Source organism: Strix uralensis, chromosome Z, assembly GCF_047716275.1.
Source record: "Strix uralensis isolate ZFMK-TIS-50842 chromosome Z, bStrUra1, whole genome shotgun sequence".
Lineage (NCBI taxonomy): Eukaryota > Metazoa > Chordata > Aves > Strigiformes > Strigidae > Strix > Strix uralensis.
Window position 1 is genome coordinate 14,993,569 of NC_134012.1, and position 15,443 is coordinate 15,009,011.

General features: G+C 36.4%; 1 protein-coding gene across 2 annotated transcripts in view; it reads right to left on the reverse strand.

The window, feature by feature from the left end:
- Positions 1-3,081: 3,081 nt before the first annotated feature.
- Positions 3,082-15,443, reverse strand: part of SCAMP1 (secretory carrier membrane protein 1) — a 57,334-nt gene continuing 44,972 nt past the window's right edge. For both annotated transcript variants that reach the window (XM_074856753.1, XM_074856752.1), the window contains 4 exons: positions 11,657-11,816; positions 9,828-9,929; positions 7,899-8,016; positions 3,082-6,061 (listed from right to left, as the gene is read on the reverse strand). In XM_074856753.1, the coding sequence (XP_074712854.1) occupies positions 5,897-6,061; positions 7,899-8,016; positions 9,828-9,929; positions 11,657-11,816 (545 nt within the window). In that variant the 3' untranslated portion in view covers positions 3,082-5,896. The remainder of the gene's footprint in view (positions 6,062-7,898; positions 8,017-9,827; positions 9,930-11,656; positions 11,817-15,443) is intronic.

The window sequence follows — 15,443 nt, forward strand, 5'->3', positions numbered from 1 at the left end:
GAAGGGGCTAGTGAAGGTTGTAATACAAATACTGCTTAATTACACAGACTTTTAAAATGGTGTTTGCCACAATGTGTCTCACTTTTCACCTGTGACTTGACAAACACTAGAGAGGTTACATACTGTTCTCTAAGCAAATGTATGGCAGAACTAGGAGTAAGGCTTTCAGTAGTCTGTCACATTTGTCTCATAGTTGTTGTGGTCCATTTCAATTAAATTTACATATAATTAATTGTGTTTAGTTTAATTACACTTCTAAACTTCCAAGAAGTAGTACTTGGCTAAAACTTGGAACATTTAGAAACCTACAGTCCAGAAGAAGTTAGAGGACTGGCATCACTCAGTGCACTACCACATTAGGCATCTATGGATTTCAAACCAGGTACAGATACAGCAGTTATTCTACAAATACAAAATACTGCTGAAAGAAATCACAAAGTACTGATTTGTGTAGTTAAAAGTACTACCTCCCTTTTTCAGTAAGGTTAATGGAGCTGGAATAGGGAATGCAGAATTCAGTTCTCTTAATTGTGTGAACTACTGCAAATTTCTGTGTTCTAGTAACTTCTTCCCCAAGCTCCAACTAGGTTTAGAATGGTGATGCATTGAGAAGGTGAATGTATATTAGTAATATCAGAGGGACATGAATATAAAGATGTCTTGATCCTGTGATTCACCAAAAGCTTGCTTTCAGATAGATTCTTTTCTTTGATTTGGTATCTTCGCATGAGTGAAATTCTGAAAGCGTAGGAATCCGTGTCCCTAACCAGCTTTAGGTATCACTCAGATGCAGTGGGATCAGTAATTTGGTCTAGCTGCGAAAGGTACAGAAAAAATAATTCCAAATTTAATCACATTATTCTGACCACTTCCAATTGCTCTCTTATCTTTGACTGCCCAATCCAGCATATCCACTTTTTTCTCTAAAACATCAAAAATACATACATAGCAAAGACAACAGCCCTGCACTGCAAAATGGCAACGCATGCTTTGGCATGCGTGCCATGACTACAGCTCAGATGATCTAAGATTGTTTAATTAGGCTATAAACATTGTAAAACCTACTTGCAGCACTGTCAGCTGAAACAGTGGCAGACCAGCTGATGCTGCAGAGGCATCAGTGGTCAGAGGCAGCTGTTTTTTCATCAGATGGCCTGGGCTCCAGCCAGTGTATCCCACCCAGCTCTAGCTGTACACATTTGCAAAGCAGAAAAGCAGAGTGAATGGTCACAGGTAATTGGACTCCAAAGCAGGCTGCATCTTCCAGGCCTACAATGGCCCTCTTCCAGGCACGCTGCCAACAACTAATACAACCTCCAACTTTATTACCAAAAATCGGTCTCTGACATTTCCCATCTCACCAGCTGAAAGTTTTCCTTCCTGAATCATGGGTACAAAGAAGTAAAACCTGGTCTTCTCAACATTTTGCACAGCAACTCCTCCGTGTTGAAGTGTTGTTCTTCTTCACCTCTGAGTGACATAACAACAAGGTGCAGGAACACTCACTGAAGCGGGACAGTACATTTTTTATATATATATATACACACATTACTTAGTCACATCACGGCACCAAGTGTGTTGAGAGGCAGTAAAACAGTCAAACGAATTAAAAGCACTGTTGTTTGGTGTAGTCACTATCCATTCATCCAACAAAAAGCACATTTCAGATGAGCTGTATATGCTTCCACTAAACAGCTGCACAACTTTTTTTCCAGAACAAAACATACAGCAGTGTGATCCACAAGTCATATTTCCCATCAACGCCTTTTTTTGCCCCCTCAGTAGTGTGTGACATGCTACCTAGTTTAATCCTAGCATAAAGTTAAACTAGTATTCTGCTGCCAAGACAAGAAATCTACACCACTTCTTTTCTAAGTCTTAATTTTATCAGTAGAAAAACCAGGAAAAGCTACTTGCAAACACAAAATTAATTTGTAGGAAAAAGAGTACAGACTAATTCTTACACATTTTAATGTGACTGAGTGAAACCTAACACACACTTGTTTTGCTTATCTGATCCACTGTGCCTTACTAGCAATTCATAACCAGAATGCTCTAGGTGCCTGCCTTTTCCTTGACAGAAATATCTTTGCAGAAGTATTATTGAGTATTTTTAATCACAGTCTCTTCCCTGTGCTGTTTTCTCTGTGTGTGCATGCCTTCCCAACTTTGTGCATACAACTTCTGGGGGAAAACTAGCCTCCACAAACCAGAGGAATTAGGTCCCCACACCAGCACTTAAACTGTGTATTAATTCTAACCATAAAACGCGACTGGATCATGCTGCACAGCTGTGCTTACCATTTGTACAAAAACCATCCCTTTAGTCTGCTGCCACTGCCATCCTAGATCTGTACATTACAAAGAAACACATCGAGTTGATGAAGAATTTCACTAGTAAATGATGCATGCATGCACAGGTGTCTTCAAAAACTCACATCTGCTATCTCCCAAAATAATCCTGACTATACCTCACAGCACTGTTCTCTGTACTGTGCATTTGCAAACATAACTACATCACAGTAGTCTAGATGAAGTCATTCTGCCTTTCAAAGAAAACCCACTAATAAATTCAGTACTAGAGAGCAGTTGATCCTATTTAAAAAAAACCAGACTGTGATAGTGCCTAAAAAGCCAGAAAAAGCAAGACACAGCAGTGATAACAGAAAAAGTCAATTCGTAGGCAGAAATTAGGAAGATAAACACTATCAAAGCAATGCTGTTTTCAGAAATTTCATTTTAGTTTCAATAGCATTTTAGGATTCACTTAATACCTGTAGAATTTCATTCAGTAATGACAGAACATCTTTAAGATTTTAACTCGGGAGTTTACAACACAAGGAAGTGAGCTGCAAGTGTTCAAGAATTTTCTTCGTAACAGTTGAGTAGACCAATTCTCAATACCCTAATGTATTATTTTGACAGTTGACATTTTGTCTCCCCATTTCAGCAGAATTACAGCATTTATATACAGATTTATAAAAAACAAGTGAGACTTTTACACAGATCATCCACTTTGCACATTATTCTGACTGTTAGAAGAAAAATCCCTATATTGGTCAAAACTATACAGAGCAAACACCCAGGAAAAAAGTCTTTTTTTATTCTATGACACTGTGTTAATACAATAAATATACAAAACTTCTGAACTACTCAGACATGCAACAGAGGGACAGAGAAGTGCATTTGTACAGAACCATGACATTCACCAGGACGGCGGAGCATTGTTAGTAATTTACAAAATATACAAACATCCCTCAGATAAATAAAATCAACTCTAAATTACAGATCAATGACTACTGACACTCCAGTGTTTAAACTTTGTACTTTGTACTCAATTTGCCACAATACGACAAAATGACACTTAAGTGGGCGCCATACTCTGATTAATAACGGACTGTGAAATCTGGTTTACATTAGGTACAAAATATTCTAACAAATACCAGCCTTCTGTTGTCAAAGCTAAACTCAAACTTCTCCCTGCCTTTTCGGCTGCAAAGTGTCAGAGATTTCTGGTTTAAACAATTCATGTGTAACTGAACCTTGAATTTCACTTCAGTTTAAAATCCATACATTCAACCCATCACATTACAAATCAACACTCCCTATACATAGAACATTAAATGTATTTTCTCAAAGAGCCTTTAAACATTTGGGGAAAAAAATCTACCTGCCAAATTCAGATTTTATTCCTAAATTTTTTTTTCCATAATATATTCTGGTATGTTATTATACAATCTTCAACTTCAGTTAAATTGCAAGGATGATGTCCCTGTGATTCCTATCCAAAAGATACCAAGAGAATTGCTTGAATTTAGATTTAAAAGTAATCCATAATAGAATTTCTAGATACAACCCCCAAGTTAAGTCTAAAACACTATCAAAAGAACAGTCTTGATATACAGCTGCTAGAAGGATGATGCCTGATCTCAACAGCAAATGGTGGGTTTTATCTGGAAAGCTTTTAATAATACTCCACACAAATTTAAGTTCAATGCTAGCATGTCCACTAGTATGAAAATTTAGAGCCCCTATTACGAAGAATATTTAAATTGCTTTTAACTTCATGATGCAAAGAACATTTAGAAGCAAGTATATTCATTAATAAGAACTTCAGCATAGGTGAAACTACAACATTTATCCAAATTCAAGCTGGATTTAAAGAAATTATAGAAGAAAGGAGACTAATAGGGACTTCATGATAACAGTACAATACTGATCCAGGGATTAAGCTAGGGCATTTATTTTTTGTAATGCTCTTCTGTTATTATGAATACAGTGTAGTGAAAAAGAATCTATGAAAGTCAGTCCATGTTCAGAACATGGAGGGGCCTCAGAATTTAAGGTGATTCACCTTAAGAGCTGAATTCATTTCAGCCACAGTGTATACTTACACAGGTTGTGGGGATGTGGTCCTTCCTGTTTTCATTTTCGAAAACAGAGTTTGAAAAAACAGTCCAAGTATAGTGTATAAGACTCATGAGGCAATTCAAGAATATAATCTTCAAAGGAGAAAAACAAGATGTTATACTAAAATCTGATTATATTCTATTGTATTATGATGGTATGTACCATTATGGATTGTTCCGTTCCACTGCACCAATTTAACCTCTTAGGCCTCCAGATAAATGAGTTAAAAATTAACATTGTTAAAGATGAATATTTCTCACGTTTCCAATTCAAAATAGTTTAAAAGCTTTTTTCCTCCACCTTAATTCACAACACAGAGATGGCTGAGTTAATGTTAAAATGAATTCAAGTATCTGTTAAATGCCATTGCTTAAGAAGCTTGGGTTTAGACAGTATTTCTGGTAGAAGATTAAATACTGTATAGTTAGGTTTTTGGACAAGCAGTAAACAGAGTGACTGACTAGGCTAGAGATTTAGTACCACTGTTAAACACAAATCTACACTTAAAAAAAAAAAAACCAACCCCCCCAAAAATCCCAAATACAACAAAAATACCACTGCACGTAGAAGAGGGGAGGGGGGCAAGAAACTAGTGTTCTAAAAAGTCAATACTGGTTTCTTTGCCAGCAAAATTATTACCCCAAGACATGAATCTGAAATTTAAAATAGCAAATATATAATCATTTAGCTTTGTGATTGAAACCATCAGTTAACTTCCTTAAACTGTACACCGCATTACACATTCTGTTACAGAGAATGTTTATGCACCATAGTCATTTCTCACATGTAGAGAATACTCCATGAAAATAGATACAAACAAGTGCTATTATTATAAAGTGGTGCAGGTAAATTCTGGACCAAAACACTATTTAAACAAGATCAGATAACTCAACAGTATTCATGCAAACTTACAGGTTTATATCAAAAGACTTATCCTAAAAAAAACCCCAAGAAAAGAATTTATAATATCTACCTTACTTGTATTTGTCCTCCAGCAGCTGCTGAAATTGCAAAAGCAGTAGCCAAATCTAACTTTCTACATCTCCCAGTCTACCCCACTTCTTATAGTAGAAATAGGGAAAACAATTCTTACGAAGAAAAATAATTGATCCAAAGTGCTTTCCTGAAGTTAAAAAAAATACTGGAGTGAACCACTAAAAAACTTCCAAATTCTTAACACATTTATTTGATCATTATATACCACAATTAATTCTCAGGGCAATTGCTAAAATTATTTATCCTCCATAAAATATGGATGGCTCTATATTCTAGAATGCAACATCTTAAAGAAGGGCAAAGAATGGTTATCATTTTAAAATAAATAAATTTATAATAAAATAACCAAACATTTCCCATTTCACCCATGCACAGCTGCAGAAGACACAAACATGCTGTGTGAATTTTGATCTAGGCTTTTAGGGAATACAGTAAGTGACTGGAAAATAAAGTACAATCAAAGAGAATGGTGATGACTTTCTATGTTCCCCTACATTCGGTTACCCTTGAACGCGTTCTGAGCTGCACTGGTTGCTGCTGTTGATGCGGCGTTGGCTGCAGCAGTTTGTACAGTTTTGTTGGACATCACTCCTGTTGCAAATTCCTGCTGTGCCTTCTCAAAACTAGCACCAGTCGTGCGGTAGAGACCATGCACCTAGGGAGGTGGAAAAGCAGTGAGAAAGTGGTGCTGAGCCTTCCATTTCTTGGTAGGCTAATAGCAAAGTCTCAAACATGAAACATAACTGTGTGGTGGGGAAATCTGTTTTGCTCATGTGTTTGGGACAATCCAGAAATGAGAAAATGGGACTTTTTTCCCCACAAATACTGTAACTTTTGATTGCCCTGCCACATGCACAGTTTGACTGTAGGAATACCTGTAACTTTTTGCAAGTTCAGAGGGGCCTCATAAATCTTTACTAAAATGTGCCTGGTATCTACTGTCTGAAATAGCATATTTAAATACACAAACAGGCTGCATCCTTAGCATAACACAGGGCTCACAGCTTGCAAAAATGTCTTCTGTCTCAATTTGTATACAACTTGTCCTACTCATTAAGAGAGTTAATAAGCGTGCATGTTAAAAAAAACCAGCAGGAAACAAAACCAAAAAAGTAGTTTTGAGTTCACTGTGTCAGTAACATTTTTGTGAACTTTCTTCTATGTCAACTTTTAGAAACATTTTCATTTCTCTGATAGTTACAAGAACAAGCTAAGCTATGACTGAATATTAAGAAGTATAAAATATCATAATAATGCAGATATGTATCTGCTAAACTAGTGTGATGACCAATAGCTCTGCAGAATAAGCCGAGGTATTAAACAATGTCTTACAAGCACTAAATAATATGGCATGTAATCTCTAGTACAACAAAAAAACAAAGCCTGAGTAACTTCCAATTACCTGACTATCAAAATTCAAATGCTATTTCTGACTCATATTCAGTCAAGTCACAATAAAGTTATCAAATATTACTGCAAAGACATTTTCATTCAAGTGTAGCAGGAAAATTAATGTTGTAAATTTTTTCTTTGTTATAAATGTGACTATTTCTCATCCATAAAGATACACCAGGTCACAGCTGAGTATGAAGGTTTTTGAAAAGAATCCAGATGCATACGGTAGGAAGAGTGGAAAAAAGAATGCTCCACCGTACACTTTTCTTGCTTGTTTCTTTCTTCTGTACCTGAGTATTTATGCAGAAGAGAAATATGGAGAAGGGACATCTCCAAGCAATACTTAAGACTTCTAGCTACCTGTAAATACGCCAGAAGAGTTTCGGTATGTGAAAATCTTTAAGTGTAACTGTAACTGAGGTTGAATTATTAGAATTGCCAGCACATCATCAGCAAAATTCTCAGTTACATTTTATCTAAACAACATCAAAAACTTACTAATATTAGTATCTAAACTTAGGTCTTCTGGATGGAAATTCACAAAAAGGAACCAAGAGAAAAAAGCATCTTTCTTTGAGCTTTCATGCTATGTAATATTAATTGACAACAAAATGTTAAAATAATAGAAACAGAGAAATAAAAATCCTTTTATGAAGTGCCAGGCATCTCCCTCCCTCTTCTATTGATTTTAATGGGAATGATTTTCCTAAGAGCTGAAACTTCACAATAATTTGAATCACACTTCACTCAGCTGAGTCACTATAGATTTGAAAATTACAACCTGGCATCTACAGGTACAATCATAGGGTCCAGTGCATTCACCTACCCTTTCATTGTGGGTTTACCTCCCAATTTCTCTTATTGAGAGCTATCCTTCACCATTTTAGTTTGCAGAAAGTATGTGCCTTCTACAAACTGCATTTCCTAACTCCACAACAGTATAAGCAAAAACATACAGTTGTTAATAGGTAAGGCACACCCCCAAGAATATTATTTAATCCCCTTAATCTTACTCTGTGAGAGAGTACCTCTCAAACAGGAAAGCCAGATCCAGAACAAATATAGGAAACAGAAGAGGGAAATAATATGTAACTTACCTTTTTAAACATAACTAATGAGATAACAGCAGATGCTGTGAAAAGTGCAGCTATGATTATCATCATAATGCCAACAGGAATACTCTTATTAAGACCAGTAAGAGATGAAATCCACCCACTGAAGGAAAAAGAAAGGACAAACTTTACTAGCACAGCACATGAACCATTCAATCGCGGGTATTCACATCGAGGTAAGCTTTATAACCTCCTGGTTCTGACTTTGAGTACTTCTGAAGTAATGGGAATTTTACATAAGCACATTTCGGTTTATTAGTAAACTTTTAGAGTTAATTTCCATTTTTACCAATGCATGCAGTGAAACTATATGAAAAATTGTAGCAGAATTGTGAACAAATTAGAGTTGCTCATCAACTTCTTGGGGTTTTTTTGGTCATACTGTTATTTCAGATTAATTTAAGACTACATAATTCTGTGGATGAGAAAATGTCCCCAGAAAGATAGCTTCGAACTTCTTTAACCATAAAACAAAAACATGCCATACACACAGTGCTTCTATGTGGGAAGCCTCATTTAACTGTATCCACACAGTGATGCTTCTCAGTTGAGGTTAATATGGTGATTTTTTGAACTAGATAGCATCAGATTAACTAATTGAAAAGTTTGCTGTATCAGTATCTACTTCAAACATTTCTCCATTCTTCAAAATTGAAACACCAACAGAAAAATACAGTATCAAACTTGAAACCACAAAAAGAAGGTTGACTTTAAGAAAAATAAAACATTGAAATGGAAAAGATTCTTCCACAGAAAAAAAAGCAAAAAATTTCTGTAAATCATCAACCTTAAACTTTCCTCCACTGTTTCAGATTGCTTTGATATCCCCTATGTCCAACTGGACTATACCACAGAACTCCAAAATCCAAACTGTAATTAGCATTTTCTGATGATCTGGCTCTCTTTCATACCCCATCCCCAAGCATCCTTAAAAGCACACTCCACATACTTCGATACTACAACACTTTTTTTATTTTGTTGATCTCAATGTATCTATGAAAAAGAAAACCAGCAGATTCAAGAGCAAAAATAATGAAACAGGATCTTTCCTTACACTACAGTTCTAAAACAATGCTATTTTGCCTGCCTTACATATGTTTGGAGGTTAGCAGCAAAAAGCACTGATACAGAGAAGTGTCATTACCCAGCTACAGTACTGCCAGTCATAGCTCTCCGTCCTACCAGCTGGCTACTACAACCATGCTTTTAGTTAACACAAGTTTGTTGGTTTTTTTTCCAGGGACAGGAATCAATTCACAATAGCTTTTCCTTGTAAAAGCTAAGTATTAAACCTCAAAGACTCAAATAAATGATAATATACATAAAAGCTTCATGTAAAAGCTTATATACTTACAAGCATCAAAAAGAAAAATCAACTGTTACAGAATAAGGAGTTGACTTGGACAAATGAGCTTTTCAAATAATATCAGATATACAACTATATTCACTTGAATACATTGTTGACTCATTCTTCAAATTTTAGCCATAAATTTCCTTAATAAGTGGTAACTATATATTAGAAACAACTAATGATACAAAATAATATGCAAACAGTATATTATTACTGTCTAAATTATTTTTATCTTCTCTAAGTTTTGCTTATGTCTTTATCTTAAATACAGAGAAAGCAGTATCTCCACACACAACCAAAATAGACAAGGTCATGTATAACAGTTCAAAGTGGTTTAACATTGAAGGATGAAATTTTAACCAGCCTAATAACAGAAGTACCTCACACTCTTGGGGTAAATTTCTCTCACTTTTCCTAAAAAAGCAAAAATGCTTTTTTTGAGTGCTAAATATAGCAATTCCAGTGAACACAAGATTTTTCTGGAACACAGAGTGTATTGCAGTTGCTATATCAAACATGAGTGTTTGTCTTACAGACAATGCTACAGCAAACAGAATACTCACCAGTTTCCCCATCTTTGAAATCCTGCAGCTTGAAGTACATGTACAGCAAACTGACAGATATATACAAAGAAGAACACAAAGAACCTGAATGAACTGTCACTCCTGAAAGAGGGGGGGAAAAAGATTAAAGCAGCCAGGAAATGAATGACTTTTTGCAAATACTGTAGTACCAATCTAAAAACTTTTTTCTGCATTAACTAGAGGAAAAGTGCTTTCATTTATTGACAGTGACTTGAAGTATCAGTAATTCTGTGGGTTTGTAGAGTGTTTATTTACAAGAGCTGCTCCTTCATCTTTAATATAGTATTTTTGCCATCTGTACCTCTAACAGAGGTGAGAATAGCAGCAAGATACTATTCCTTAGTGTTCTGTTCAGCACACAGCAGGGCCTCTTAGACTAAACATAGAAGTTTTGCTACAATGCATGAAGAACAGAATTCTACTCCACTTTCAGACTGAAGCTCACAATGCTGGCAGGATGGGAAGAAAATATTTTACTTGTAAAAGAAAATAAAATCTAATATGGAATTACTGAAACATAGTGAACATAGTGCAGACCAGAATACTGAAGTGGGTGTGGCTTAAAAGCAAAATATACAAAATAGGTCTACTGTTAAAATGACTAAAATGCCAGCCTGACAAAGACTGAAAGTAAAAATTTTAAAAAAATAAAATAAAAGAATGTACAGGCAAAATCTCAATGAAGACCTCAACTTACTACTATCAAAACTAATGATCATATGATTTTCTTGTTACCAGAGTTCTCAAGAAAGTAGAAATCAGTTAAGTCACAGAATCAGATTTTGCCCTTAATAACTCTTCCTGCAGAAGGGAGTTTGTTAATTCTATTTATTTAACCAGTTCAGTTCAATAACTATTTCATTTTCTTCTGAGCAACTGACCAAAAGTTGAATATGGAGGTAGTAATTCTCCTTTTCCAATCAATATTTACTAAGAAAAGCTATGGATTTACTAGAGAGCAAATGCAAATTAAACTACATGATTCCTCAAAGATGTGTGGATACAGAAACACCTCCTTGGTTAGCAAAAAGAAACATCTCATTTAGTCTACAGGTTACACTTAACTGCAATTTCTGGCCATCAATCTTTCTCTACAAGAATCAGTATATTTTAAATGAGAATATCCTGAATCACTTCAATGTAAAAAACAAAACAAAACAAACAAACCAAGAAATGCTATAAAGGTACCAAATTTAGAATCTCTACATGCTGATTTTCACAAAAAAAAAAAAAAGTTCAATTTTGTATGCAAATCAACCGTTCTATTCTTAAACACAAAACTACCAAACCTCACACTTGTCTGCAAAGATTGCTAAAAGCTAGGAAAACCACTAGAGTTTGATTATAGACCTGCTCTACTCATTCTTAAGAATCTCAGTCTACTTCAATTACAGACACTGTAGGTCACTCGCCAATACGAGATTTTTAAGTGTAGAGCTTTATGAAGTTCATTAGGAAGCCAAAAATTTAAGACACTCTTAACTATTAACCTACTGAAATTCTTGGTGTGAAGGTATAGAGATTTAATAAGAATTTTCCTTAAAATTGTAGTCAGCCCAAAACAAAGTTAAATATTTCCTACAAATATTTTGTCAGTGGTAGAAGCTATAAATACTTTAAAGGATATTCCTAACTATTGCCATCTATGTTTCAAATACAACAACTAAATCAATGGCAAACATACTAATTATTTCTAATGAAAGCATATTGAAGGATTATCATAATAATAATAATAATCAAGCAAATTCTGGAATGTTAATGCATTTTGACAAGTTTTTAAATATCCTAAGTCAAGCTGAAGTTGTTACCTGAAAGCTCCATAAAGGGGTCTGTACCAGCAGACAAAAGAACAAGGTGTAAAAAGCAAGAACCAGAGAATACTCAATCCAAAATCAACCCCTCGTGTAGCATCAACGTAAAACCAGGCCAAACATCCAAAGATATTAAGAAACAGTGTCACTGTATGGACTGTAGAAGCAAAAGCAAAATAGTCTTTATTAAGTTATGTTTATACAATAGATCATTACAACTTTTAAAGTAATACCTAAACTGAGCATTTTTAAACAAAACATCAGCATGCTAACAATAAATCTCTCTCAACACCCTCAGCAATACACTGATTTTCATACAGTTTTCTAACTTTCAGGTAAACCCTGTATTCACAAGTGAAAGTACTGAACATGAAAATTCAAGTGCTATCAGGTATATGGTGAAGGAAAAAAATCCTGTCATAAAAATAAGACATATTCAAACTTAAAATGATGAAAAAAGGTTTCCACAGCTGCAATAATTGATGCTTTTTCTACAGTAAGAACTGGATACAGATATTTAACAGACAATTGAATATTTCTGGAGAGAAAGTTTATAAACTATATAAAACGCATCATAAATTTAGCACTGTACACATTCTAGTTTGAAAATAAAAATTTCAAAAAAACCTCTTCCAACGAAAAGCTGTCTTCCACGTAATAAAGCAAAAAAAACCCAACTCAGTAAAAATGTTTCTCAATAAAACAAGACCTGCAAGAAGCTGTTCTAGATGCTTTAAGACATATTGCATATTCAAGTATTTCTTATGACATTGGTCTTACACATTTGCCTTTTTGGTGCTCAGTTCTTAGCTCATTACTAGCATTTTCTCAGTGGCAGACCTTGTTACAGGTTAACTATTGAGTCTCTACTGAAGAAAATGCATTGGCATTCCAACTTCAGAGGTTCTTTCAAACATATTTAGTTCTCAGAACAAGATACAGGAGTATTAAGAAACATTACAACTACTACCTTCATGCTATCTGGCACAGAAGTTAGTTCTGCCAGACTTAAAAGATGAACATGAATTTCTGTCTTTGTTCAGCAATAAACAATGATTCAGGAGTGATTTTACTATCTTAGAAGACCATTTCTAATCTTGTGGACCAAGATAAAGTTGAGTATTTATAATTGAGAGCACACAAGCTGCTCCTTGCAGCAATGATTTTTTATTTAAGTTCAGAGACATATTTTAGTCATTCTACTGGAAGGCAAGGTTAAGAGAAGAACTGGAAAAATAATAAAGACTCTGAAAAAAAATGCCCACATCATTGCATGAAAGGCTGATGAAAATCAAAACATTTCCCTCAAACATATCATATTTTCCAGAGACACCAGAAACAGAAAACTCTGCACTTTTAAATAATAAGCATTTAATGCACCTACATATCTTAGCACTGTTCAAAGAGGTCAGCAAAGCAACTGATTTCAGAATTTGTGTGTGTATGCCTCAAAGCACAACAAAGGATACAAATCCAAATTCCTGCCTTCCTTTGATAAATATGAGAAAGCTTACCATGCGGTATTCTTTGTTTTTCCACTTAATACTGGAAAACAGGGAGACCCCCTAGATTACTAAAACATCCAGACTCTGGTGTGGTTTGAACTTTCCAAAATTACTATGTTTTCTGTAATTGCAATTACGATAACAAGACAAGTTTTAAAAGAATACCATCAGTGCAGAAGAGAGTTGAAACGAACACCCACTACTGATACTCATTAGCACAATAAAACCAGCCACAGAGGGGTCTGCTTCACTACTGTCACAGAGAATCTCTGCTGTAAAAATCAAGTATTAGCAAGCTACAGATGAAGAAGGACTGCACTGACAATTCTCCCTTTGCTCCACTCACCCTTCTCTCTGCCTGCTGCAAGGTACAGAAAGGCATTTGTTCTTTGAGCCAACACCTTCATGTTGGCTCAAAGAACTTCGTTAAGTGACCTAGATAAGCTTTGCTGTTGTATGAACAGAGGTGTTTTTATGTTCAGGGTAATGGTTTTAAGTATCTTCTACGTACTTGCCTCTTCAGATTAAACCATGATACAAGTTATTAAAAGACAATGACCACCTAGGGACTGAAATGACCAAAGGCTTTGGCAGAAGTCTGCAACATGCAATGTCTGTATGACAATAACTTCACAGCTATACCAATAAGGTACTCAGTGTGAATTGATCTAAGAATGTCTTCTCCTAGTTTAGCTGTGGAAGCAGTTGAGGTTAAAAAAAATAAAAGGGCATTCATGCCAGACTGAAAAATGGGAAATTACACCAGTTTAATAAATATTCAGACTCAACTTCATTCTTACTAGTGTAAACTTCCTTGTACAGAAGAATCCTACTTAGATATACATTTTCTATCTGAATTAACTACACTTCTCAATCCATTAATTATAAATGGATTTATAGAAATCCAAGTTTGAAAGTAAACTGTAAATAAAGACAACAAGTTGCACTGATGCTATTTGGCATCTACCTTATTGAGAGATGATTGTTTTGCAATCCCATTTGGGACTGTATGAAAACAGATTTTTGTAGTAAGTTTCATTTCAGTAGTGTTTTATTGACGGTATTCTCAGGAAACCGAAGTCCTCACCAGGACACATGACAAAAGAATGCGCTCTTCCCAGGAATCAGCTGGACTGTCACCCTCAAGGTGCCTCAAGGGGAATGGGATGCCTATGAAGCAGAGGGTTTTGAAGCCACAAGGCAACTGACAAGGGAGAACAAAGCTGCTGAAGCTTGATCACACATAACCTTGGTGCACAGTGTGGCTTCAAATGTAGTTTAGGATTTTCTTTCTTGACTGTTCTGCTCTTTTTGGAGAGGGGGCTGGTAAGGCATGTGCAAACATGCCTTACAAATGACAGAATTCTTTTCCATAGGAAAAAATGTATTATAAACCAGGCTTAGATCAGCACACAACATAACGTGTTGGGTTTGTGTGTGTGGCAAGGGTTTTGGTAGCAGGGGAGGGGGCTACAGAGATGGCCCCTGTGAAAAGCTTCTTGAAGCTCCCCCAGCTCCAAGCCTCTGGCCAAGGCTGAGCCAATTAGCAATGGTGGCTATGCCTCTGCAATAACGTATTTAAGAAAGGGAACCTGAGAGGAGGAGTTGGAGTTGTGAGGGAGATACCTATGCAAACTGTGAGATCAGCTGAAGAAAGGAGAGGGGGTGGGGGAGGTTCGCCAGAGGAGAGACCCCCCTGCAGCCCGTGGTGAGAGGGCAGGCTGTGCCCTGCAGCCCATGGAGGTCACTGGTGGAGCAGATGCCCACCTGCAGCCCGGGGAGGACCCCATGCCAGAGCAGGTGGCTGCACCCAAAGAAGGCCGGGACTCTGAGGGAAGCCCACACTGGAGCAGTCTGTTGCTGGGAGGACTGCAACACACGGGAGGGACCCACACTGGGGCAGCTCAGGAAGAGCTGCAGCCTGTGGGAAGGACTCATGTTGGAGAAAGTTCCACACCACACTGGAGCAGGGGAAGGAATCCTCCTCCGGAGGAGGAAAAAGCAGTGGGTGATGAACTAACTGTAACCCCCATCCCTTGTCCCCATGCTCTGCTGCAGGGAAGGAGGTAGAGAAACTGGGAGCAAAGCTGAGCCCTGGAAGGGGTGGGGGGAAGGCGTTTTTAAGATGTGGTTATACTTCTCACTGTCCTGCTGTTTAATTGTTAAACTAAATGGAGGTGGTGGTGTTTAAATTAAATTTATGTTCTTTTTCTTCCCCTAAGGAGTCAGTCATTTGCCTGTGACCATAACGGGTGAGTCATCTCTCCTTGTCCTTACCT